The sequence below is a fragment of the Mustela erminea genome, chromosome 17 (assembly GCF_009829155.1).
Source record: "Mustela erminea isolate mMusErm1 chromosome 17, mMusErm1.Pri, whole genome shotgun sequence".
Lineage (NCBI taxonomy): Eukaryota > Metazoa > Chordata > Mammalia > Carnivora > Mustelidae > Mustela > Mustela erminea.
In genome coordinates, this window is record NC_045630.1 from 20,947,701 (window position 1) to 20,974,430 (window position 26,730).

Sequence of the window (26,730 nt, forward strand, 5' to 3'; positions counted from 1 at the left end):
TTTTACACACTTATATCTATCACTTGATTGTTAGTCCTGGATGGCAAGGGGAGTTTAGTCATCCCTGCCCCAGCTCAGTGCTGGGAACATAGTAGGTGCTTAATAAGTCTTTATTGAGTTAATTTAAAAAAACTTTTTTTAACTCTCAGAGGCAGTGTATTAATAATAGTGAGCAGTACAGGACAGTCTAAGGTTCCACTATATCTAAGTCTGCGTTAAGTCCAAAGCAGCAAAATCTATACCTGGTCACATCAGGCAGATGCTAATTACTACCTGCTGCCCCTTGGCCCTTCTAGATAGTCCTCAGATGTGAAAATGCATTTGTAGCTTATCACTTGATTGGTACTAGTACGCTGATATGGTAGAACTGTTGTTACTTTTGGTGGAATTTTCCATTTCATGAAAAGAGCCTTGGAGAGGATATTTTCACTACTGGGCTTCTCCCACCAGGAACTGGAGCTTGTTTTGAACTACATGTACCCACAACTTTGTAAACCAGTGAACTGGATAAATGCACAAAGTCCTTTGATGTTGCCTCTAGGAAAATAATCTTCCTCAAAGTTCAAACTTGATTTTTTGTTTGTTTGGTGTTTTGTTTAGTTTTATTTTGTTTTGGTTTCAAAAATCTTATTTAAGGGAGTTAGCTAGATTTATCCTCTTATTATGACCAGACATTTTGCTTCCAGTTTCTGGCCACCAATCTTTCAGAAATTCACTGCCACAGGCCTCAAGTGTGTCTCATTTTTTAAAGTGGTAATTGAAGAGACTCTTCTTTTTCTCTGTGGAAATTTCGGACGTCCTAGAGATTGAGGGGTCAGCAGCATCTCAGCAAAGAGGATGAATATCGGAGTGAAAGTCTGAATTATTCTTTTTTTAAAAATTTATTTATTTTTTTATTTGACAAACAAAGATCACAATTAGGCAGAGAGGCAGGCAGAGAGAGAGAGGAGGAAGCAGGCTCCCTGCTGAGCAGAAAGCCTGATGTGGGGCTCGATCCCAGGACCCTGAGATCATGACCTGAGCCGAAGGCAGAGGCTTAACCCACTGAACCACCCAGGTGCCCCTGAAAGCCCAAATTATTCTTGACATAAAAATGGTTTTGCTATCATGCTGACCTGACTTTTTGAACCCCTAAGTCCAAATTGATCGTGTTCATAGAATAGAAGCCACCTAGGTAATTTCTCATCAGAATAGATCCCTACATAGTTCCCCTGGAAATGACACCAAGAAAATCTAGCATTTTCAATTTCTCCCTTGAGAAGAGTCAGGAGCCTTGATGACTAGGTATTTCAGGTGGTAATTTTGTTCTTTTTTGTTCACTTAAACCATGTACTTAAACAGTTAATAAACAATAAGCATTTGCTCTGGTAAAGCACTGTACTAGAAGGAAGAGACGAACACTTGGATGGTCTTCTTACATAACTACTTACAATCTAGTTGAGGAGAAGGGACATTTGAAACAGTACAGTGTCACAAGCACTGATAAGGGACATATGTGACAAGTAAGTATATAAATGTCAGATTTTAAGGCAAGTTGTGCCTTGACGGAAGTGTAGGAGAAAGGGCAAGACAAGAAGGATATTTCCATGTGACCTCTGGTGAGGAAACAGAGCAATGTGACTATTTAGAAAGGTGGTCAGTTTGCCTGATTTATATAAAACAAAGGTCCTATCCAAAAGATGTACTCTGAATTTTAACCCATCAGCTCAGGGCCTTCACACATGTAGTTACCTCTACTTTTGCACCATGACCTTACCTATTCCCTAACTTTCCATATAACCAACCCTTGCTCAGTTTCACATTCCATCTTAGACTTCCTCTCTCTCACCAGTGGTCTTCTAACCACTCACACTTAGTGGTTTTCTTGAACTCTTAACCAACATGAACTTCTTTTAAATTTCAAATGTCCCTTCTCCTCAATTGGATTTCCATTATGGTAGGCCATGCGTCTTCAGAGCCCGAAATATGTCTCTGTATTGGAATTGGCTGTTTCCTCTATTCCTGCAAAGACTCTAAACAGCCTGAAGATGGGACCAACTATGTCTTCTTGACTTTTTGTTTTGTTTTGTTTTGGTTTGGTTTGCTTTTAGACTAAGGGCAGCATCTGACACCTACTGAGCTCAATAACTTGCTGTTGAGTGAATTAAGCGATGAACGAAATAGTGGAACAGACTTGGTGGACCGAAGGTGTGAATATCACTAGAATAAAGAGAGTGGAGGGCCTCTGCCTCTCTGGAAACTGTGGCAAAAATTTTAGGGGTCAGGAATTAGGGAAGCATGGGATGGAAGAACGGGGAGAGAAATGATTAGAGGGTGAGAAGGCGAGGAAAAGGAAAAAGGAAGGCTACCACCTAGTTCTAGTCATTAAACTTCTTAACAGTTTTATTGAAACAACAGCTGATTTTATAATTGTTATCTCTCAAGCATCAATTATTTGGATGCTGATTTTGAATTAAGTTGTTTTTAATGTCTAATACTCAAAGCATATTTGTCCCGTGCTAATTCTTGTAGTAGAATTCCCTTCCCGTTCTTCCTTTCACCCATGGATTCTCCTTCACTGGTTAACTCATTTAATGAATATTTGAGGACCTATTCTATGCGAAGTTTATAAAAACGTTAGTAACTGTATAAGTCTTGTAAAACATCCCATCAGTTTTCCTAACTGGGCATAAGGATATTTGACAGGAAATCTTAGCTATTGTGAATAGTTTAGCAATGATAATTTGAGGAAGGCCCTTTAAATTTTTTATACTAGGTTACAGGGTGATTAAAAAATAAATCTTGGTCAGCTTCTTCCCTACTCCTACCTTCTTTACCTATTACCTATTACCAGGAAGTAAATGGCTGAGAATTCAGAGTTCCAAAGGTTGCTTTCACATTGTGCTAAACTCTAATGATTTCTTTAAAAAGATTTTATTTATTTGAGAGCGAGAGAGAGAGAGCGAGAGAGAGAGAGCATGAGTAGGGGAGGGGCAGAGGGAGAAGGAGAAGCAGACTTCCTGCTGAGCAGGGAGCCCAAAGTGGGGCTTAATCCCAGGACCCTAGGATCATGACCTGAGCGCAAGGTAGATGCTTAACCCAAGGCAGATGCTTATCCGACTGAGCCACCCAGATGCCCCATAATCTCTAACAGTTTTTAAACAGGAAGAGGAAAGGCAAGGTGAAAAAGGAAGTTTCTTCCCCCTCATCATTTTCTAGTTCCACATTAGAAACAAAGGGTGTTACTCTTACATTTAAGCCATTTCAGGTGCTCCCCTTAGCATTAAGCAGTGCTCAGTGAGTATGTGGGTGCTGCGGGAAAGCCCGCTGTGGTCTGCTGCCTCCTGTGTTCCCTGGAGGCAGAACATCCATACCCAAATACGCAGCTTGGGTGACGTCAGAGTTGGCTTTTTCTTATGTTCACTGCTACACCTCAGTAACGCATGCTCCCTGATGCAACAGGAACCACGTTGTTCTAGTAACGGTGGTATTATCTGGGACTCAGGAAGTTGCTAGGAAATCCAATTAGTGACCGCTGGAAGACTGCCAGTGTTTCAGATTATGGACAAATCAAGTTTGCATAATAATGGGAAGTCTTAGCTGTTATAAATAGTTTAGCAATGGTAATTTGTTTATGCCATAATTCAGCATAGTGGGTTACCCATGAAGTCGAAGTACACTGATGGAAAGACAGTTTGGGAGAGATGTTTCAAATGACTCTGACATGCTTAACATACTTCCAGTGGTCATTCCTGATCTGGCCCGGGAGCTCGCTCTCACTCATTCTCTTCTGGCACTTTCTGCTATCACTAGGTCTCAGATAAACAATGACTCTCTGTTGTTCTGCTTATATCTGTTGTAATTTTTTTTTTTTTGAGTGTCAGTATCTTTATTGTGTTTCAATACTTGAACAAATTGGTGAGATAATGATATTAGGATTTTATATTCTTTGGAGCTCTCAAGTCTTCCCATCATTGATGAAAGTATTCATTTCAGTATTTGCTCTATTGTAATTCTAATTGCATTGCATTGTTCTCTCCAGACTTCCCCTCTTCCTCCCTTCCTTTCATTCTCCTAGCTTCTTTTTTCATAAACCAATAAAGCATAAATACACTATCTTTTTAGATATAATATGAGCCTACATTAATCTAGTTTTTTTCTTTCCTCTTTTTGGAACTTACCATCTAATGGCCAGCTAAAATGGCCTCTTTATATTCTCATCCTATTTGACTATTTGGAGGGAGTGCCCTGGTCTAAAAGCTGGTCTTGCTATCTAATCTGCTTTCCTGGTTCTTTTATTATCTCGGACAACACTTTTTGTTTTATTTATTTCCTTCATTGCCCCTCTTCTTTTGTCCACCCTTTGAATGCTTGATCGGCTAGCATTGTTTGTGGTTGTAAATATAGAAAGACTTATAATAGTGCTTAATAGATTGGGATTTATTGACATCAAGCTGACAAGAAGTCCTGTTGCAGTTCTTTTCCACCCAACAAGGACATGCCTTAATTTATTAACCCCTTCCCCCCAATATATGTAAAGAAGCACCCACAGAATACAAACATGCAGATTATTGAATTATAAAATGAACACCTGTGTAATCATCATCCAAGTCAAGAAATAAAGTATTGTCGATATCCGCCGGACACATCCACTGTTGCCCATTCTAATCCCTACATCCTTTCTCAATCCCTCATCCTTTCTCAGTTGATTTTGTGGTATAAACATAGCTGGAGAAACACTACTTAAAATAGTAAGTTTGTGTGTCGTACAGAGGCACGATTCATTTTGTCACCATCTAGCCTCTGCGGTTTGGTTTCACAGGGACTGCAGTTTCATTTTTTGCCATGCAGTAAGCTTTGGGTAAGTGAGTAAAATACGTCCTCATTAAAGTCGGGAGCAGGAGAAACCCATTTTTGTAGAATGAGACTTTCCATTTTGGATGCTCTAGGTACTGGGATCTCTTCGTTGTTTAGTGTTGGCAGAATCAAAATAGGCAGGACAGTGTTCTTCCTCCCTCTCCTTCCTTTCCTGGAGCCTGGTATATAAAAAGTTGGTATGGAGAGAGCGAAAGATGCTCTTTCAGCAGAACTGTGTGTGAACACGGGTCTGAACACTGGGAGAGATTAATACTCTCCCAAATTTTATGGTAATTGCTTCCTTATGTTTCCCCAAGTTTCTACTGCCTCTGTATTATTTGAACTGCACTAACTGTATTGGGTATACTAACTACAGTTGAGTTTTGTCCATTTCTGACCCTTTTATATATAGATGTGAAAATGCGTTTTGTGAGTTTAGTTTCTTTTGTTCAACATTTATTTGTAAAAGTCACCCATATTATGTATGGTATTCATTGCCATATGAATTTGATTACATGAATATACCAAAATTTGTGAACCTGTTCTACTTTGGATGAACATTTGGATAATTTCCAGTTTGGGGATATTATGAATAACGCTGATAGGAACATTCTCATCTGTCTCCTGAGGTACATGTACATGTATTTCTGTGAATATATACAGAAGAGTGGAATTGTTGGGCTTCGTGTTTTTATTTGGAAGAGAAGTCCTCTCCAGTGATGTGACACACCCAGGAGGAACACACCCAACATGACCCATAGAATCACATCCCAAAACTGATTCCATCTTAGAGCAGGAGAGCAAAAGTGAGGTTGACTTGCGTGAATGGAGGGGGTTTCAGTTGTCTGGCTCATTTGGCTGTTGAGAGAAGTATCTGGTCAGAGAGTGAGGTCGTGGGAGGGGGAGAGGGTTCAGTTAGACGTTAGTGGAGAAACTCCTCTACCTCTTGGGGATGCAAGGGATGGGAAGAAAGGTTTGGGCTTGGCTCTATTTGGAGATCTCTTAGTTGTTTACCCATGACTAAATAGCATCAGTGTAATTTAGAATCAGAAATTTGGGCAGATGGTCATGGAAAACTCTCTCTGAGAAGGTGACATTTGAAGAGAAACCTAAATCTTGAGAGTCAGACACTTTGGGGAAGAACATTCCAGTGAGGGAAGACCATGTACAAGTGGGGACACATTTGGAGACATTAAGAAACCGCAAGATGACGGGGAAGGCTGGAGTGCAGTGGGTAGGAGGGAAGTGGGAGATAAAAGATGGGGAAGGCAGATTGGAGGCAGGGCTCGTTAGGGCCAGTGGCTCATGGTCGGGAGTCAGTGGACCTCAATATAATGGAAGAAATATTAAGTAGTAAACAGATTTGGTTCATGTTTGAAAGGGATTACTCTGACTGGTTTGTGGTTGTAGCCAGAGTGGCAGCAGGGAGACTGGAGGAGGCTGTGCCTCTGGGGGAGATGACATTGGCTGAATCATAGTAGAGAGATGATGGGACTGAATGTAAGAAGAGAAGTTGACTGTGTTATTGTGGCTTGAACAATCCAGTGGATGGCAGTATCACTAGAGACAGGAAGAGCAAGGGTAGGAATAATTCGGGGTGAAGGGAAGAGAAGCAGCTATGGGAAAAAAGTTCTGGTGTGTCCATGTCAAGTTTGAGAAGCCTATTAGATATTTCGAGGAAGCATTCAGATACATGAATTTGGAACTGAGAAGAGTGTTCTTTATAGACTATGAACAAATCTGTGTATCTCTGGGCCCTGTCACATGGCCTAGCACATGGTAAGTCCTCAGTACCTATTTGATGAATGAATTTATTCAACAAATATTTATTAAGGTCCTTTTTTTTTAGATGATTTTTTTAACTTTTATTTTAAATTCAATTTAAGTAACATATACTCTATTATTAGTTTCAGGGGTAGAATTCAGTGATTCATCAGTTGCATAATAACACTCAGTGCTCCTTATATCAGGTGCCCACCTTAATGCCCATCACCCAGTTACCTCATCCCTCTATCCACCTCCCCTCCAGCAGCCCTCAGTTTGTTTGCTATAGTTAGGAGTCTCTTACGGGGCTGGAACACTGATTAATAAATAAAATAAAATAAAATAAAGAGTCTCTTATGGTTTGCCTCCCTCTGTTTTTATCTTCTTTTAATTTTCCTTCTCTGGAGGTCTTATTCCATGCCAGGCACTCTTCTAGGAGCTGGGGATATAGCTAGGAGCAAAACAGGCAAAAATTCTTGTTTTCCTAGAATTTAAAATATAAGCATACATGTATGAATGAATTGTGTATCCCAAACTAGATATTTAATAAAGGATTTCTCACTTTATTTTTTCTTCTAGGTCTTTAAAAATCTTTGAAAATATTAATTAAAGATGGAACTCTCCAGTGGGATTAATTATAAGAATAGTGTCTAATGAGACCTGATTATAATAACCCAATTTTCTTTTTTTTTATTTGATTTTCATTATATTTATGGATAGTCCGAGACCTTTGTATCATTTGGTGGTACAGTAATTTTGGTAGATGGGTGTTGTTTACAGGTGCTTTGAAGTCGATTTCTAATTTTCTCTTGAAAAATGTTATTTACAAGCGCACTGTTTTCACTAGCAGGTGTGAAATGGCTGTATGCCACTTGGAGAAGGAGCAAATGTCACTTCCGAGGTTTGTGATAAAATTTCCTGATAGATTCCTCAGGTGGAGTGGGAGACCCTCCTCGGCACTGTAACACTCTGTACTGCCAAGGTTGAGGAGCCAAAGGGAAAATCCGTATGCCTGTGGTCTCACCACTGTGCTAAATATAGTTCCGAGAAGCTCTGTGTTAGTTAATATTCTGTGAATGTCATTAATGTCTTCTGAGCTGTCAGGGAGTTTGTAACTTGGAACAACCTGCAGTGATTCTGTTTTGCCCAGAGAGTTACCTATTAAACCACACAAATAACTAGTTTCAGTAAATCATTCTTAGGCATTTAGATGCTTTTATATTAAATATCAACGTTAATACCCAGAATAGATTATTCACTTTCTATACTAAGCCCTACTAGTCATGATGCTAAAAAAATCTATTTTCTGGGGCACTCGAGGGGCTCAGTCTGTTAAGTGTGTGATTCGATTTCAGCTCAGGCCATGATCTCGGGGTTGGGAGATTGAGCCCAGTGTTGGGCTCTGCGCTGGGCATGGAGCCTACTTGAGAGTCTCTCTCTCCCTCTGCCCCTCCCCTGATCGTAGTCTCTCTGTCTCTTGAAAAAAAAAAGGAAAAAACAAACAAACCATGTTTTTCTGACCCGGGTTTTTATTGAAAATAAAAAGCTCAGGAGCAGGTCAGTTATCTTTTGTCTCATCAACAAGGTGGATATTTCTCAGAAAGTTTGTTTTCAATCAGGATTTTCCCTTTTGATTGCCTTCATCAGGGAAAAGACAGCCTTTCTAAATGAAATACCCCCAGTCTTGCCAGAATTAGGAAAGGGAAATACTTAAAAATTTAAAAGGCCTGAACTTAAAAAGAAGGTCGTTAAAATGCTTACATATTGGGGCACCTGGGTGGCTTGGTCTGTTGAGCATCTGCCTTCGCCTCAGGTTGTGGTCCCAGGGTCTTGGGATCAGGGACCATGTCCCCCACACCCCAATCCCCACCCTCCTACCTCCCCACCTTCTACACCCCCACCCCCCATCGGGCCCCCTGCTCAGTGAGGAGTCTGCTTCTCCCTCTCCCTCTGCCTGCCACTCTTCCTGCCTGTGCTCTATCAGGTGAATAAATAAAAGTTTAAAAAAAGATGCTTACATATTAAAGGATGTGTTCATTATCCACAATATGTGCTTGCAAGAGAATCTGCAGGTACTGACTTGGGAGAGCTTAAGAAAAACTTTCATAACTGTACATTTTATGATTTAGTATGTGCTCTCTCCTTTTTTCTACCGGTTCAGTGGATCCCCACTTGGATCTTTTGACTCCCTGCACCAGCTCCTCTAGATTAAGACTGGGAGTCAGAGTCTCGTGATCTGTAAAGAGACTCTACCAGCACAGCCAGGATCCCTTTCCTTCTTCTGGGGACCATGCTGTGGGCGGGGAAAGATGGGCTGTCAAAGGCCGTTAGGTTGTGAAGGTCATGCAGTCCTTGCTGAAGATTTTGACTCATCTTCTGTAGCTGAGGCCACATATCTGGAGGATTTTAGCAGAGGAGGAAGAGAGGCAAATTCGTCTTTTAGAAATCTGACTGGGGGTCATGGGGAGGAGGACGGTGGCTGGGCGTGGATCTGGGAGCAGGAGACCAGGAGACGAGTGTCTCCCACTCGCACCCCAGCTTTGTGTTCAGTATTCTCTAGACAGAAGCTTAGGTCTCTGCTTCTAGCAAATAGTTTGGAGTACAAAGAAGTTGCAACAGTTGACAGAAACAGCTAAGTCATCATCTTCACTCTTTCCTGAAGCCCTGATCCCATTTCTCCTTAAGGTTTGTAGGAAGAAAATCTTCACTGGGATAGCCTTTCTCTGTATTTGTTCCAGGGTCACTTATCTTCTACCAATGCAAAATTTAGTTCCTTTTTTTTTTTTTAAATAATGGGCAGAATTGGGAAATCTCACTTTGGGATATGGCCTGGCCCTTCTTCATAACCTGTTCATCCAAGCAAACTTAAGTAGGTTATTAAAACAGGCATGAAGAGACTCTCCGGTGACACTTCCTTTTTTATTCAAAGTGTAACAAAGGGAATATGTTTCAAGAACTTGACGGTGCTCCCCTAGCTGGTGAAACTGCTGCCCTTATCTCCTGGTGCTGGTGGTACGTTCACGGGCTCCCTAGGGAGGGCCTTGGGGGGCTCGGCTTGATGCCTAAGGGTGTTGAGTCTCTCCTGGAGTCAGATGGCTCTTTTCTTGGGATGGAAAAGAAATGGAATTTTGGTATATGAAATTCTTTTTTTTTTTTTGAGAGATTTTCTTTATTTATTTGACAGACAGAGATCACAAGTAGGCAGAGAGGCAGGCAGAGAGAGAGGAGGAAGCAGACTCCCCCCTGAGCAGAGAGCCCGATGCGGGGCTCGATCCCAGGACCCTGGGATCATGACCTGAGCCAAAGGCAGAGGCTTAACCAACTGAGCCACCCAGGTGCCCCGGTATATGAAATTCTTAAGCATGTCCATATCACTGGGGATTTGTCTTCTTCTTTTAGGATTAATTTAAGTCTTATTTCAGTGTGAGTGTGTTGAGGGGCAGATGATATTTGAAATCAGCTTTCCTCCCTAATTGATGCTTCAGGTAGGAAGGAAATTGGGCTGAGAATCGAGAGAGGCAAGTTTTAAATGTACTCCATTACTAATTTAGATAAAAATTAAATAAAGTTTTTTTATTAACATATAATGTATTCTAGGGGTGCAGGTCTGTGAATCGTCGGGCTTACACACTCACAGCACTCACCATAGCACACGCCCTCCCCAGTGCCCATCCCCCAGCCCCCATCCTTCCTCTCACCAACCCCAGCAGCCCTCAGTTTGTTTTGTGAGATTAAGAGTCTCTTATGGTTTGTCTCCTTCCTGATCCCATCTTGTTTCATTTTTTCCTTCCCTATCGCCCACAAATAAAATTTTATAGTGCATAATCTTTATACTCATTTTTATATTTGATTTTATTTCTTTGATTCTCTTTTTATTTTAATATAGAGACCTAGCTCAGAAAATCTTCCCATCAACCTATCCATGTCCATGTATTTTTTTCTCCCTACAATATCTCTAGCTTGAATGTCTTCAAGTTTCTTCTGACCACTCTTTCTTGAAAATGGCTTGAGATCTCACCTCATACACTGAAAGAACTCCAGAGCAGTCTCACATCTCTGAAGGGCTAGAAGGTGGGTATGTCAGTGAGTCTGCCTTACAACGGGCAGTCTACATTGATGATTTAATGTGGAGTGCTACAGACAGATGTTAGAACCAGATCACCTGGGATTGAACCCTGCTTGTGCCACTTCTTGTGTGATCTTTGTCAAATTACTTCTCTGTTCCATCTTTTTTTTTTTTTTAAGATTTTATTTATTCATTTGACACAGAGAGATCACAAGTAGGCAGAGAGGCAGGCAGAGAGAGAGAGAGGAGGAAGCAGGCTCCCCGCGGAGCAGAGAACCCGATGCGGGACTCGATCCCAGGACCCTGAGATCAGGACCTGAGCCGAAGGCAGCGGCTTAACCCACTGAGCCACCCAGGCGCCCTCTGTTCCATCTTAAAAATAGAATAGTAATTGTTTTTTTGCCTTATAAACTTATTTCGAGGATTAAATGAGTCAGTGACTTAAAGGCTCATTGGGACGATTGAGTAAATGAATATGCATGAGACCCTTAGCACTGTGTTTGGCATTCAGCGAACATTATATAGATGTCTATTGTTTTTTCACAGCTCATTTTTCCATGATTCAGTGGCTCCTACCCCCTCCAGGCTAGCCTGCTGATCCAGCCGTGCCCTGTTCTGTACCGTTCTGCCTCGTGCCACACATCAGCCTTTTCCCTTTATTCTCCTGAAGGCATTGCATGTATAAGGCTGTTGTGAGTAATAATGACTCTTTGTAATAACAGCTATTATCTGCTGAGTGCTAACCCTGTGCCAGCACTGTTACAAGTACTTAAGTATCTATTAACTCACTTAATTCTCATACCGGCTCTGTAAGAGAAATATGATCAGCATCCTCATTTTACACTTGATCTTAGCCAAAAGGCCGAGAAGCAATTAGCATACTCATTTTACAGATGAAGAAACTGAGGCACAGATAGGTTAAATAACTCATCCAAGCCTACCCAGTTAGTAAAGATTGAAGCTAGGTTTTCAAACATCATGTACTTACCGTTCTCCTGGCCCTTGATGTATAAGGAAGTACCTTGGTTTTCTTTCTTCCCGTGAATGATTTCCTTATATTATTCTTCTCATTTGGGACGTCAGATTCCTTATTCCTGCTATTACTGCTAAAGGCGCTGGGGCCCTGAAGGAGGGAGAAGGATTCTTAGTTTGTAAAGAGAAGCCCAAGGAAAGGCTTAGAGTAGACTGAGCCCCAACTGTGTGCCAGCATTGTGTGAGGCCCTCCCACATATACTCTCTCTGGAATTCTCACCACCACAGTTAATTACTATTATTGTCCTTGTACAGAAGAAGAGGCTATGTTTCAGGAAAGTAAGGATTGGCCTCAGGTTATACTGCTCATGAGCTGTGGAGAAACAGATTGTGACCAGGTCCGTCTGGCCCCAGAGTTATTTCATGGTACCAGCCTGGCTTTCTCAGGGTCAACCCTGAGCCTTTCTGCCCTCAAGCACTCCATGCTGTGAATTAGTTCAACTGGTGACTTTCCTTTTGGTAGACCTCTTCTCCTTTTTTAACCTCTCAGATTTAGCTTTTCTATTAAACTGTTTCAAATAAATGAACAAATATTTTAGTGTTGATTATGTTAATGTTAGGTAGGAGTAGCTGATGAATTAAGGATTCTTTTATTTATTTATTTATTTATTTGACACAGGCAGAGAGATCACTAGTAGGCAGAGAGGCAGGCAGAGAGAGAGAGTGGGAAGCAGGCTCCCCACTGAGCAGAGAGCCCAACGTGGAACTCCATCCCAGGACCCTGAGATCATGACCTGAGCCGAAGGCAGAGGCTTAACCCACTGAGCCACCCAGGCACCCAAAATGCATTAAAAATTCTTTTTTTTAAAAAAATATTTTATTTATTTATTTGACAGAGATCACAAGTAGGCAGAGAGGCAGGCAGAGAGAGAGAGGAGAAAGCAGACTCCCTACAGAGCAGAGAGCCTGATGTGGGGCTCGATCCCAGGACCCTGGGATCATGACCTGAGCCAAAGGCAGAGGCTTTAACCCACTGAGCCACCCAGGTGCCCTGGATTAAGAATTCTTATTGAAATATTTAACCTTATCATTCCAATGGGCTATAAATATGATGCCAGTAAGTATCATCAAACTTTGTTCATCTGAATAACATCTTATAGTGTTATTCGATGTTAGAGCATAGCCTTTAACACCTCGGGAGGGAGGAGCGTGTGTGTGTGTATGTGTGTGTTGTACACAGGTACCATTTCTCATGAAGTTCTCCGTGAAGTAGGACTATCAGGACCCTGTGTAGGTCTACTCAAAGCCACTACCCTGTTGAGCTGCCGTACTTGCTGTCCCAGATTATTCTGGCAATGTATTTTAAGGGTTTGTATCTGATAAGGATTTGTATCACACAGTGAAGAGAGTCTATAAGATTGATTTTTTTTTTCATGGATGATCAGCTTTATTGCAAGGCAGTTTATAGAGTCATATTCACATCGTTGGTGATGGAATGTTACTTGGGAACTTCGGGTTGTCTGCCTTTAAGATATACTTACCCACTGGGTTTCCAGAACTCACTGGTTGGTAATGGTCAGCTTCCAGAAGCTAAGGGATTGCGGTCATTAGTTTTATGTTAATGTGCTCTCAAGGTGACTTTCTTTAATCTTTTTGATTTCTATGTGAAAAACAAAGTGTTGAGGCAAACTGCTGTGTACAAATCACCACAGATTTCATGGCCTAAAACAGTACCCATTCATTATCTCGTAGTTCTGTAGTTAGAAGTCTGAGCATGTTTGACTGGATTCTGTGCTCAGAGTCTCACAAGGATAAAATCAAGATGTCCTAAAAGATTGTACATGGGAAATATTTTCTCCTCTCTAAGCTAGAGATTATATAATCATTTTAAGGACAATCCAAGACCACTTGATATTCGTTTGTTTTTTTTTTTTTTTTTTTTGGCAAAATAATTTTATTTTTCTAACACATGGTAAACATATACATCCAACATGCATTCATCTTGCATATTCACAAATGACTTCTAAATTACAACAACCGCTTTGATATTGAAACACGTACTCTTAGTTGAGATATGAAAAATGCTTTTAGATGCATAACATTCTGAATATATTGGTCACAGCAGAATTTGCTTTAGTTAGATTAGTTCTATGAATGTGAAGCTGTGAGAAGCTACTTCTGCATCTATGGCTCCAGATGAACAGGGTGCGGCATCACCAGCCTGTATTCGGCAGAACAGTCATTAGTTCTTCTGGTGATGGAACCACTTATCCACATCTGTTGGTACTGTGCAGGCGGATTCGCATGGTGGCGGTAAAGCATCCACGATAGCTTTGGCAGCATCCGGGTCACACTTGAAGGGGCTCCCAGACACTGTAGTATTCATGCAACTGATTCCCTTTCCATCGGTTTTCTTCGTCACTAATGCTCTCCAATGGTCATGAGTGCTTTTAATAATATCAATTGCAAAATCCTTATCTTTGAATTCTGCATTGAACGCAAACTGGTTCTCTGGTTTTCCATCAGGAACCTTGTACCTTCTGAACCAGTCCACAGTAGCTTCCAGGTAGCCAGGTTTCAGCCGCTTAACATCATTAATATCATTGTAATTGGCTGCATCAGGATCATCCACGTTAATGGCAATGACCTTCCAGTCAGTTTCCCCTTCATCAATCATAGCCAGTATGCCCAGAACCTTCACCCCAATTATTTCACCTCTTGCACATACCTTACTTCCAATTTCACACACATCAATGGGATCATTGTCACCACAACAGCCAGTATGCTTGTCATTGTGTCCTGGGTCTTCCCAAGTCTGGGGGATGGCACCATAGTTCCAGATATATCCTTTATAAGGGAACAAATTTGCAACATAACGGAGTTTTCCTTTCTTCACATCTTGTTTAATTGGGTTTAAAGGGTCCTTTGTAGCTATCTCCATTTTTGCATTAGACCAGCGTGGTACTTCAACTACCATGTGAAACACGTCCTTATCTGCATAAATTGGAACATCATGAAATGGAGATATATATTGTCCTTTTTCATTTTTGAGAAAGACTCGGTACTCGAGGGTGAAGGGCGCGGCGCGCTCCTCGCTGCTGAAGCCGCTCATGGTGCCGCTGACTAGCCACCGCCACCACAGAGCCACTAGCCCGCACGCGGCGCCGAATGACAAGCGACCACTTGATATTCGTATTGGAAAATGTAGCTATAGAGATTTGAGAGGATGAGCATTTTGATATTCCATTTAATTTAATTTAATAGTATTGAGTTTCAGTATTTATTCACACAACATAATTTCGTCTCGTAGTCAACCGGCAGACCATCTTTTCCTGGACTAAAAAACCCTGTGCTGAGAACATATCTAAATTGGACTTTCGGTTTTGCCAGTTGAACAAAAGATTTTTCCTTGTCTCCATTTCTCACTCTAAAGATGGTATCAATACTACTTTTTTTTCTCCTTATGTATGTTTCATTTTGTAAAACACGTGCTCAGCAGAGGCTCAGTGGATGGTACAGAGCTTTTGATCTCAATTTCTTTCTTCTGAAGCCAGTGTTCATCTCAGATTTTCACACTAGGAGAAGTAACCTCTTTGCAAGGGGACTGTGCATACCTCATCTCTTCCTCCCATCAGTCCTTTGGCTATGTGTTGCAGTAACATGTGACATTTGCACTGCATGTTACAGTTTACCAAGGGAACATGACCTGTTCAGTATCTGCGATGGACTGAAAGTTTATGTCCTTCCCCAGCCCCACCAAATTTATGTGTTGAAATCCTAACCCCCAAGGTGATGGCATTAGGAGGAGAGGGAGGCCTTTGGAAAGTAACTCGGTCATGAGGGAGAGCTTTCATAAATGGAATTACTGTCTTTATAAAAGAGACCCCAGAGAGAGCCCTTGCCCCTTCAACCATGTATGGTTCAGTGAGAAGATGAGGAAACAGGTTCTCACCAGACATGAATCTGCCTGAGCCATAATCTTGGACTTCCCAGCCTTCAGAACTGTAAGAAATCAATTTCTGTGGTTTATAATCTGTCTAGTATGTGGGATTCTGTTACAGAATCCCAAATAAACTTAGAGAGTATCTAACTTGATTCTTTCTAAAATTCTGTGTGGTAGGGAGATGCCTGGGTGGCTCAAGTTAATTAGGTGTCTGACTCCTCATCTTAGCTCAGGTTTTGATCTCAGAGTTGTGAGTTCAAGTCCCGTCCTGGGCTCAACGCTGGGCATGGAGCCTACTTAAGAAGAAAAGAAAAAATAAGATTCTGTGAGATGGATGTTGTTATTACTTCTGTTTTATAAATAGGGCGAATAAGATTCAGGAATTAAATGATTTGTTCAAATTCACCTAAGAAACAGAGCCAAGACTGGCACTTACATTTCTGACTTCAAATGCAGTGCTGTTTCTGCCTCATCTGAGCTAAGCAGTAAGAGGTCAGAGAAGCATAGAAGGACCCAGACATACGTAAAAACAATTTCAGATACGAGGAGTGACTTCAGTTCGGGGTCATTGTCCTTCTTGTGCTGTTTGAACTCTAAATTTAGGCTCTTTTGGTTTTTCTTCTCAAGCTTGTTTTTCCAGAATCCAAATCAGCGTGTTGGCAGTGTCCTGCACGACTGTCAATATCTACCCTGGGGTACAGTCATGCCTGGTGTGGGAGGAAGTGACTGCGCCAAAAGGCTATCTGTTAACACTGCCTCCTTGATAAAAGGCAGTTGCGCTATTTTCATATTGGCCTCACATGTTTATAATTCACATGTTTCAACTGAAGTGTGAAAAGGGAGGGGACAGGTAAATGGGGTTCTCTAAGATTTGTATCTCTGAGACTTTGTGGATCCCCTTACAGGATGATTAGCACAAGAACTTACAGACAGGGGTGCCTGGGTGGCTCAGTGGGTTAAGCTTCTACCTTTGGCTCAGGTCATGATCCCAGGGGCCTGGGATCGAGCCCCGCATCGGGCTCTCTGCTCAGCAGGGAGCCTGCTTCCTCCACTCTCCTCTCTCTCTGCCTGCCTCTCCGCCTACTTGTGATCTCTGTCTGTCAAATAAATAAATAACATCTTAAAAAAAAAAAGAATTTACGGACAAAATATTCTAAATAAATCCAGGAATTTACTCATTCTTAGCATTGTTTCCTAATCCCATACCTAACACAATTATTCATGTATCCATGCATTCCAGAAATAGTAGATCTAGTAGCAATGTAGATTAGGGGATAGGAAATGGGCCTTTGAATCCAGGCTGGCTGAGTTGAAATTCAGACCCTGCCACTTATTAGCTGGGTGACCTTGGCAAATAACTTAATTTCTCTGTACCTCATCTATAAAAGGGGGGTGATAATAGAGCCTACTTCTTAGGGTTTCTGTGAAGATGGTGAATTATTAAATGTAAAGCACTTGGAACAGTGTCTGTGACCACTTCTCAAGTGGCCCTCAAAGATGTCCTGCCATCATCCCCAGAACCTGGAGCTACGAGGAGATATCACAACCACGATCCTGTTACGTGAGCATAGTTGACCTTAGATAAGGACCCTAACCCATGGCCCTCAACTAATCATACAGGTCGCTTTAAAAGCAGAGAACTTTCTCCAGCTGATGGTGGAAAAGGAAGTCAGAGAGATTCCGAGTGTGAGAAAGATGTGATGTGCTGTTGGTAGCTTTGACAATGGAACAGGCCAGGTGTGAGGGAATATGGTCAGCCTTGAGGAGCTAACAGAGACCGCTGGTAGGCAGCCAGCAAGGATATGGGAATCTCGGTCCTACAGCTGCAGGGAATGAATTTGGCCAACAACGTGAATGAGCTTAGAAGCCGATTTTTCCCAGAACCTTCCAATAAGCTCATATGACTAATAGGTAGACTTCAGCCTCATGAGACCCTATGCAGAGAGCCCAGGCAAGCAAGCCTGTACTTCTGAACTACAGAATTGTGAGACAATGGATGGGTGTTGTTTTTTAGCCACTAAGCTTGTCGTAATTGGTTATGCAGCAATACAAAACGAATACAGTTACCAAAGTGCATAATAAATATTAGCTCTCATTGTTACATTTGTTTTGAAGGTGTTCAATGATTGATGTACTGTATACAACGCTGGGGAAACAACAGTGAATGAAATACAGGATTTAGAGTGAAGAAGATAAACAATTTCATTTTTTGCTGACATCCGGGCTCTATGAACATCCACCATATATACATTTCTTCTTTTCTTCCTTGCTTTGGCTCATGTCTTTCATGATAAATATTAATTCTTAAGTTTCTCTTATTTTTAGCCAGTGGCTAGATGCTATTCAGCCATCAGCAGCAACTGATTGCCAGGAGAGAGTTGGGAGCAGGATTTATTGGATGTCTCCTGTGCAGAACCGTTAGGAGCTGTGGGAATCTCCTAGCATTTGTGCTCCAGTGTTGTAAGGCATACAATGGGGACGTCTGTTTTTAACAAAGGATCTATATAATCCTTTATCTCTAGAATCCACCACCTGGTGTTCTCAACAGCCCTGAGCACAGAACAATTCCCAGTTTAATCAAACTGGAATATAAAAGGAGCAATGGAGGCTGCAGTGTGTGATCCCCTTGAAGTTGTTCCAAGGGAAAGGGACCTTTTGTTACAGAGACAGCTCATTTTAGAGTTCAGTGGCCTGTGACACTTCCCCAGCTGGCAACTCAGCGGGGACCTTCTGATACTTTCCTACACTCAAAAGCCATTTTTGGTGGGCAGAACGGTGCAACGGTCATTAAGGGCTGCTTGGTGGGAGGGGTGGAGGTAGGGGAGAAGGGCAGCAATAAGGGAATAGTGGTATTGGTGAGTGTGCCTGCAGGGACCATTATTTTTATTCAAACATGAGATGTGTTCATTTTCCGAGTCTTTGCTTTATGATGAAGTTGGGCGGGGGAGGGGGAGATTATATATATTTACTAAGAGCCGGGATGATAATATCACTGGAGTTTTGTTTACATTTATTTTAAAGGCCCTTGGATTGGAGCTGGGGTGGGAAGAGGGAACCTAATCTGTTCGTTGCCCATAATAATTTTGAAGCATCCTGTTCCCTTCCTGAACTAGGAATTAGTTTCTTCCTATTGAGATTTTTCAGAGGTAAGACATGAAAAATTCCAAAAGCCATTCCAATATCAAAATACATTTTATAGAAACCTAGAGTTATAAACCTAGGAGGTGTCTCGGGGTCATGAGGTCTCATTTGGCCACGCTTGCCCATGTGGGCCGGAGTCTCATCACCACGTCCCCAGGGGAGATCATCTAGCATTTGAACAGTGAGACACTTTAAAGAGCAGGAGCTTGGGGACAGACAGAGTTGTTTTTAGATCGTTATTCTATTACTTTCTGGCTGTGTGATCTTCAGCAAATTATTTGTCTTTCCTAAGCTTCAGTTTCCTTACTGGATAATGGGGATAATGCTATCTCACCTTTAGTCTAATTGTGAGGATTAAAATAAATAACCAATGTAAAGTGATGTCTAGTAATTTCCATCCAGTAATTTTTAAATTTTTAAAAAAAAATTTAAAAAAGATTTTATTTACTTATTTGACAGAGAGACAAAGAGAGAGGGACCACAAGCATGGGGAGTGGGAGAGGGAGAAGCAGGCTTCCTGCTGAGTAGAGAGCCTGCTGTGGGGCTGGATCCCAGGACCCTGGGATCATGACCTGAGCAGAAGGCAGATGCTTAATTACTGAACAACCCAGGTGCCCTGCACCCAGTAATATTTTTAAAAATTTCCTGTGTATAAATTACTGCCATATTGACTTGGGCAAGTGTCAGTCTAGTGTGGAAAGCCTGGAAGATAGGGAAGAAGGAGGGGCGGTAGACTAAGTCCCTGAACTTCACACTCTATGTCCAACCGGTTACTTGGTATCTCTTCTCAGGTGTATGAAAGGCATTTCAGACTTAACACATTCAAAACCAAGATCCCATTTTTTTTTTTCTTCAAAGCTGTACCTAGTCTTTCCATGTCAGTCAATGACAACTCCATCTCCTCTTCCCATTGCTATGACCAGATCTTTGATGTCATCCTTGATTCTTCTCTTTCTCTCACCCATTCAACCTGTCAGGAAATTCTGTTCACGCTCTTCTCAGATTATGTCAAGAGTCCAGCCACTTTATACCCTCGCTGCTGTTTCTGACTTTGGTTCAAATCATCAGCATTTTCAGTGCAAGAGACAGGAGTGATTCTGTTCAAGTATATCAGACCAGATAGTTCTTTGGCTCAGAACTCTTCACTGGGCTCCCCGTGTCCTTAACTAAAAGCCAAAGACCTTCTGGTGGCCTACAACAAGGCTGCTGAAGTATGGGACATGGACATGAGTCTCTCTGCAAACTGTCACTAGTTCTTGGGGACATTAGGAGCTTGTGTCATAATGTAAATCAGCGATGTCGCTAAACATAGTGCTTAATTTGCCTGTCATTCTGTTCTTACAAGACTTTCTCAATAAAGGAAGCGGTGCACTGATTGCCGTTCTGGTGCCAACTCCTCCACCTGCCCTCAATGTTCTTTCTTTGACCTCATCTCCCGTTCTCGAGTCCCCCTTCTCTGCCTGTTCTTAGTCAAGCTGGTCTGCCTGTTGTTCTTCAAACACAAACACTGGCTGCACTTCTGCCCTCTGCACAAGCTAGTTTCTCTGCCTGAAATGCTTTCCTCCCAGATGCCCAAGGCTTCTTCCCTGGCCACCTTCAGGCCTTTACTCAAATGTCACTGCTTCTGTGAAGTCTTCCCTGATTACCTTGACGTTTCCTCTCACACCTCACTGCTTTATTTTTCTCTAAAACTCTTATCTCCCTTCAAATTGCTAATATAATTTATTTATTCATTAAAAAATCATCATCCTCATTCTATTGCAATGTCAACTCCATAAAATAGAGACTTTTTAAAAAATTTTGTTTTCATTTAACCCTGGCATCAAGAAAAATGCTGGTAAATAGTAAGCACTTGGAAAATGTTTGAATTTGAAAGTAAAAAATGAAATGGCTTGACAGAAGGTATATTTTTGTTTGTTTTATGGGACCATATTTTTAAAGCTTTAAAAAACTGTCCAGAGGTACTACTGTTTGAGCCAGGAGTATGTTCTGTCAGGCTGGGATGGAACTTGGGATGTCCAGGAAGGCAATTAAAAGACTTATACAAATCAGGGGTGTCTGGCTGGCTCAGTTGGTGGAGCAGGCAACTCTTGATTTCAAGGTTGTGAGTTTGAGCCCCATATTGGGTGGAGAGATTACTTAAAAAAAAAAAAATCTTTTTAAAAATAAAGGTCTATGCAAATCAAAAACTTGGTCAAACAGGCAGTGTTGACGGTGAAGTTTATGAGTAGCTCATCATTATTTGATGTTTCTATTCCTGCCAAAATAATACTATCTTATTGTTTAAGTTTAATTTAATTTATTTTCCTTAATGAGTATGAGTTCCATATTTTTGCTCCTTCTAAAATTTTGTTTTGTGGAGTGTCAGCATTCATTTTTTTTAAAATTTAATGACTGGTCTTACAATATTTTAACAATCTGTATCAACTTATATAGAAGTTTCTCTCTATATATGAAGATATTAAACAGCTGTAGGCTTTTGTAATTGCTCATATTTTTCTGTCAGACATTTGCTTTTTCATCTCTAAGGTTTGTACCATCATAGTTTTGAAATTTTCTTTAGTTAAATATGTTGATCTTTTACCTTTTTAATATCTTCTCTATCACCTTAGGGTTTAGTATTCAGCCTTCCTCCAGTCTTTGAATTTCCAATTTTTGTACTTTGTATTTCGAAATGCTTTTTGATTTACATGAAAGTTGCAAATATAGCATAGAAAGTTCCTGTACACTCTTCACCCCGCTTCTCCAAATATTAGCATCCTGCCCAACCATAGCACAATTATCAAAACTAAAACATTGACATTGGTGAACTGCTATTAACTAAACTTTTGACTCTATTTGCATTTCACCATTTTCTGGTAATGTTCTGCTTCTATTTCAGAATTGAGTTTAGGGTCCCGCATCTCATCTCATTTAGCTGTCATGTCTCCTAAGTCCTCTCTTTGAGTACTCACATCTTCTTAGCTGTTAACATTGTTCCTCAGTCTTTCCTTCTCTTTCATGATGTTGATACTTTTGAAGACAACTGGTCAATTATTTTGAAGAATGTTTCTCTGGTTTGACTGACTTTTCTTTCAGCAGATTGAGGTTATGTGTTTTTGGCAAGAATACAATAGACTTAATGTCCTTGCCCTTCTCTGTGGCATAGCATGGGATTCATGATGTCAGTATGTCTTATTACTGCTTATTACTGGTGATGTTAACCGTGATCATTTGGTTAAAGTGGTATCTGCTGCATGTCTCTTCTGCAAAGTTGCTATTTTCTTCTTTGTAATTAATAAATATCTTGGCAGGGGAGGACATTTTGAGATGTTGGAAATACCCTGTTTTTCCTCAAACTTCTGCCCACTAATTTTATGATCTCTCTGTGGATCTTGCCTCTAATAATTATTACAGTGGTGTTCTAATGGTGAATTTTTTTTACTTCCCTTGTTTGTTCTACTTTCATTAAATGGAACTCTTTTGTAAGAAAAATCTTTCTCTTTGGCTGAATTCATTCATTCATTCATTCATTCATTTATTCATTCATTTGAGTATGGACTCAAGGATATTTACTTTGTTTTTCTGGGCCATAATTCAATACTATTACTATTGTTTTGTTGCTCAAACTGTTCTAGCTTAGTACCACTGGGTCATTTTTACATGTCTCCATCCTTTTTTTTTTTTAAATTATTTGAGTTTTTTTATTCTTCTATTTTTACTTTTAAAATATATCTGTTTGGGGAGCACTCAAACAGTAGGCTCAGTCGGTTACGTGTCTGACTCTTGATTTTGGCTCAGGTCATGATCTCAGAGTCATGAAGTCAAGCCCTGGGTCCATGCGGGGCACAGACCCTGCTTGAGATTCTCTCTCTCTCCCTCTACTCCTCCCCTCCACTCATTCTCTATCTAAAAAAAAAAAAAAAAAAAATTAAATGAAAAAAGTGCATCTGTCTTTATTGGGGATATGAGGAGAAGTGGATGTAGGTTGGCAAGGTCTCATGGAGGCTCAAGTGTCCAGTTAGGTTTTGTGGCTTTTCAAGACTCCCTTCAGGTAGAAAGATCCTTGGACACAGGGAAGCTGGGTGCCCTGGGTCATATGATTGTTGCTGTTTAAATCATTTGCTGTGAGTAGGGTCTCAAATATAGCCTTGGTTCCAACTTTGGACAATGACCTGACACATGTCATCTTAGTGATTCTGAAATTAATACATGATAGCAGAGATAGAAATCCCAGCTTCTTAGTTCCAGCCCAATATTATTTCCGTGTTCTTAAGAATGCTTAAGGCTGACTCTGCTACTTCTGAGAATATGCCATCTGGTTGTCTGTCAGCTCTGTGGATTTTGAAACATGAGGAAAGATGGAGAGAGTGGTAGCTTCCTGGGTGTGTGTAAACTTCATTAAACTGATCATTTTCATTCCTGTTTTCATTGGAGAAGGCAGTGACACCGCCAAGTTGTGAGTGCTTGATGCCTCAGATAAAAATGGATGTTCACGTTAAGAGTTTTGGTGTTGGGTTGCCTTCTTGGCATTTCCAGCACTCAGCTGCTTTCTTCTAGTGGTCACCTGAGACATCTGGCTGAACAGTGTCTAATCCCTGTGCTCTCGTCCGTGACTAACCAGCACTTCTCTTGCTGGATTCGTCTCCAGGGATCACAGGACAGCTTGGCTTCTTCCTTCCTGGAGCAGTGCTCTGTTAACGCCAACCGTGGGGAGCTGGGTGTAATGTAATACAGATACTTGGAATCGCTGAGTCACTTCACAGTGACCGTCATGCCTGTGAATGTGAGGGAGCAGCCTGGAAGGAAAACAGCCTTAACAACGTCACTAGACTTCTCAGACACTCTCATCTTCCCCACATTTGTGTTAGACATTTGGCCGTGTAATGAATTCAGGTTGAGTCAAGAAGAATTTTCTGATATTAAGGATTGAGATAAGTGAAAAAGATTACCCCTGAGATCATATTTGTGAAAGTGACTTAGACCACATGAATAGCCCTTTAATCCTTTATTGCCATATAGATGTTTTTTCTTTATTATTTTCTGTTTTGGCAGCCTGTTTATAATTTGAAAACTATATCTACTTGTTCACCAGTTATAGATTGATAAGCTATCAGTTTGAACCAGGGATGAACTGTCTAATCAGGTTGTTTAGACCCTATCTCGGGAGCCTGGGTGGCTCAGTTGGTTAAGTGACTGCCTTCGGCTCAGGTCATGATCCTGGAGTCCCGGATCGAGTCTTGCACTGGGTTCCCTGCTCCCTAGAGAGTCTGCTTCTCCTTCTGACCCTCACCCCTCTCATCCTCTGTCTCCCTCATTCTCTCTCTCTCGAATAAATACATTTAAAAAATTAGACCCTTTATCATAACGAAATATAAAATTGTGAGAAGCTCTGGTGCTCATGGCGGGTAGAGAGCATGGGGGACTGGAGAGGTGAGCTGCTGAACTCCCTTACCAAGTTCTTTATCTTTGGTGCCTCTTTTTCTGCAAAGAAGAATCCTTAGCTTAAATCCCAATTGTCTAGAAAAATTTATTTTTTCAAACTATATTCACTAAGCCAGTTACTGTGTACCAGGCACTGCGCTAATATAGCTGGGAAAGCACTCATAAACAAGATGGTCTTGACATTATGGAGCTTAAGGTCTACAGCACTGGTGCCCAATAGAAGTATAATGTACACACATGTAGCTTAAAATTTTCTGGTAGCTATGTAAAAACAAAAAAGCAAAAAGAAGCAGATAAAATCAATTTTAAAAATATAATTAATATATATACTTAAAATGTAAATGTATAATCAATATAAAAATAGTGAGATATTTTACATTCTTTTTACTGCATTCAATCTTCAAAATTTGGTATTTTACACTTGTAGCACATCTCACTTTGGATGAGCCACATGTTAAGTGCTCAACAGCCTCATTTGCCAGTGGATACTGGACAGGGCAATGCAGGTTTGACTGAAAAATAAAAACATTCAGATCATAATGGTAATAAGCGCCTTAGTGAGGGAGGAAACTCTGCTTGCTCAGCACTGGGGAGCTGAGACCTGAGGGATGAGCGGGAGGTGACCAGAAGAAAGGAAGGTAACAGAATTCTAGGCAAAGGGAACTGTGTGATGTCTTTGAGTTGAGAAAGGAGTGAAAAGGAAACCAATATGTGGAAATTTGTGAATGAGGGAGAAAATGATGGTACTAAGAACAGGAAAAGAGATATCATCCAGACAGGAGAAATCTAGTTCTAGAGGAAGGATAATGTTTGATTTTAAAATGTTGACTTTCAGGTGCAAAAAGCAGAGATGGGGGAGAGGCAAACGGGAGAGTGGAGAGACTAGAGGTTCAGCCTTCCGAGTCGACGGAGCTGTGGCTTCTGTTCAAGTCCTAGAGTCTGAACTTCTTTTCAGGGGCCACTTGTTAGGTGGGCTGGAGACCACAATGGGCAAGAGGGAATCAGGTCCATTGGTTAATGAGCTCAGGAGGGCGAAGAGACGGTGAACATAAAATTGTGTTCTAGAGAAGGCCAAAGGTCATGATGCGGAGATCAAAATGATGACGTCTTGGGGTCGAAAGGAAAAGGAATGGAAGATAAAATCAAAGGGTTAGAAGCTGGGAGAGGGGGAATGGAGTGGGAAGCAGAAATAAGAAGGGAAATCAAAGTTAGAAAGTCAAAAGTGATAGGTGATTAGCTGCCTGTGGCATGGTGAATGGTGAGTGAGCCAGGTTTAAGGTGAAGGTGAAGTGATAGCTCTCATGTTACTAATGCTTCTACAAACTGGTGGTTTCAGAGGAAATGACCTGGAGACTGAAGAGAGGCCCGGGAAAATGGGCTAATCTCTCTAAGAGCCAAGATATGCTTCTAAGCCGGGACAGAAATCTTCCTTGCTTGGGCACTGTGGGAAGCCTGCTCCGACTGGTACCTCCCTTGCTCTTACAATACCAGACCCAAGTGAAGTGTCTGCTACTCTCGGCAAATCTTACAGAGGTGGTGGTGATGAAAGCTGGTATTTGTCTTTCAGCTGGGGGCTCTCCTCCGCCCATCACAAGGAGCAGGCAGGGGATTCCTAGATCACTAGGCTCCTGGTCAACCACCACTAGTGTTGAAGCTTCAACATCATCGTTAAGTCACTAAGAGCTTGCTGTGTCCATGCGGAGATCACATGACAAAGCTTGATTCCTAAGCTCCCAGAGTTTGTGTTTCCGACCCTTTCACCTGGAACACTGAACCAGCGGTGTCAGTTGTGAGAGAGATTGAAGGCAGCAGTTCTTTCAGGCCTTTTGTGGATGGGAAGGGAGAGAGAGAAAGGGGAGGTGGTAGAGGAGTTTGGAAGCTATAAAGGACCAGATTGTTCAGGGTTTGGAGGTCATCAGAAGGACTTTGCTTTTTATTCTAGGAGTAATAAGAAGATGGGGGAGTGTTTTTACATAGAGGAGTGTTCAGAAGATCTGATTTGTGTTTTTAGAAGTTTGCTCTGGCTGCCTTGAGATCAGCTGTATTGGATCTAGAGGGAGAGTCAAGTTCCCCTTCTAATTCTGGTCTTGTAGCTGGTCAAAGGTCTGATTCCCAAGTGACAGCAAAAGAAGCAGAAACAACGCACAGAGGCAAGAAAGGAGGAGCAGGACAGGGTAGCACAGTCGCGGGAGGTTCCCCTGCCCACATTCTACCGGCTTGCCAACGCAGCCGACGTCAAAGGAAGTCGAGCATGCAAAAGACGTCTTTGAAGTTTTGTTTGAAGAGAAGCCGTGCTTAGGAACGGGTTTGAAAAACTTGAAAATGGGATGATAAATGAAGGGCTTGCCATGCTGGGGGGCTGGCCCACATCAGGTGTGCTGAGAAGACTGGCCAGAGCAGGCCCCAAACAGAAGCTCCCTGGCGGGACTGTTCAGTCCTGCTTCTCCTCGGCCACTCCGCCCCCACCCCCTTATGGAGGAATCAGAGGGGATTTGCCTCCAGAAGGACCATCTGAGAATGGAAGTCCACTTCTTTCACTCCCTGTCCTGACAGACTTCCGCCTCTGGGCCACCTGCCCTTCACC

At 41.6% G+C, this 26,730-nt stretch overlaps 2 protein-coding genes across 2 annotated transcripts in view; one reads left to right on the forward strand and one right to left on the reverse strand.

Moving 5' to 3' along the window:
- The window catches only part of LOC116575900 (serine/arginine repetitive matrix protein 1-like), a 287,791-nt gene that overhangs the window by 141,632 nt on the left and 119,429 nt on the right, over positions 1-26,730 (forward strand). The gene's annotated exons all lie outside the window — the stretch shown is intronic.
- Positions 13,705-14,806, reverse strand: LOC116576590 (inorganic pyrophosphatase). Its single transcript, XM_032319000.1, has one exon. It carries the CDS (start codon positions 14,748-14,750, stop codon positions 13,881-13,883), a length of 870 nt encoding a protein of 289 aa, XP_032174891.1. The 5' UTR covers positions 14,751-14,806; the 3' UTR covers positions 13,705-13,880.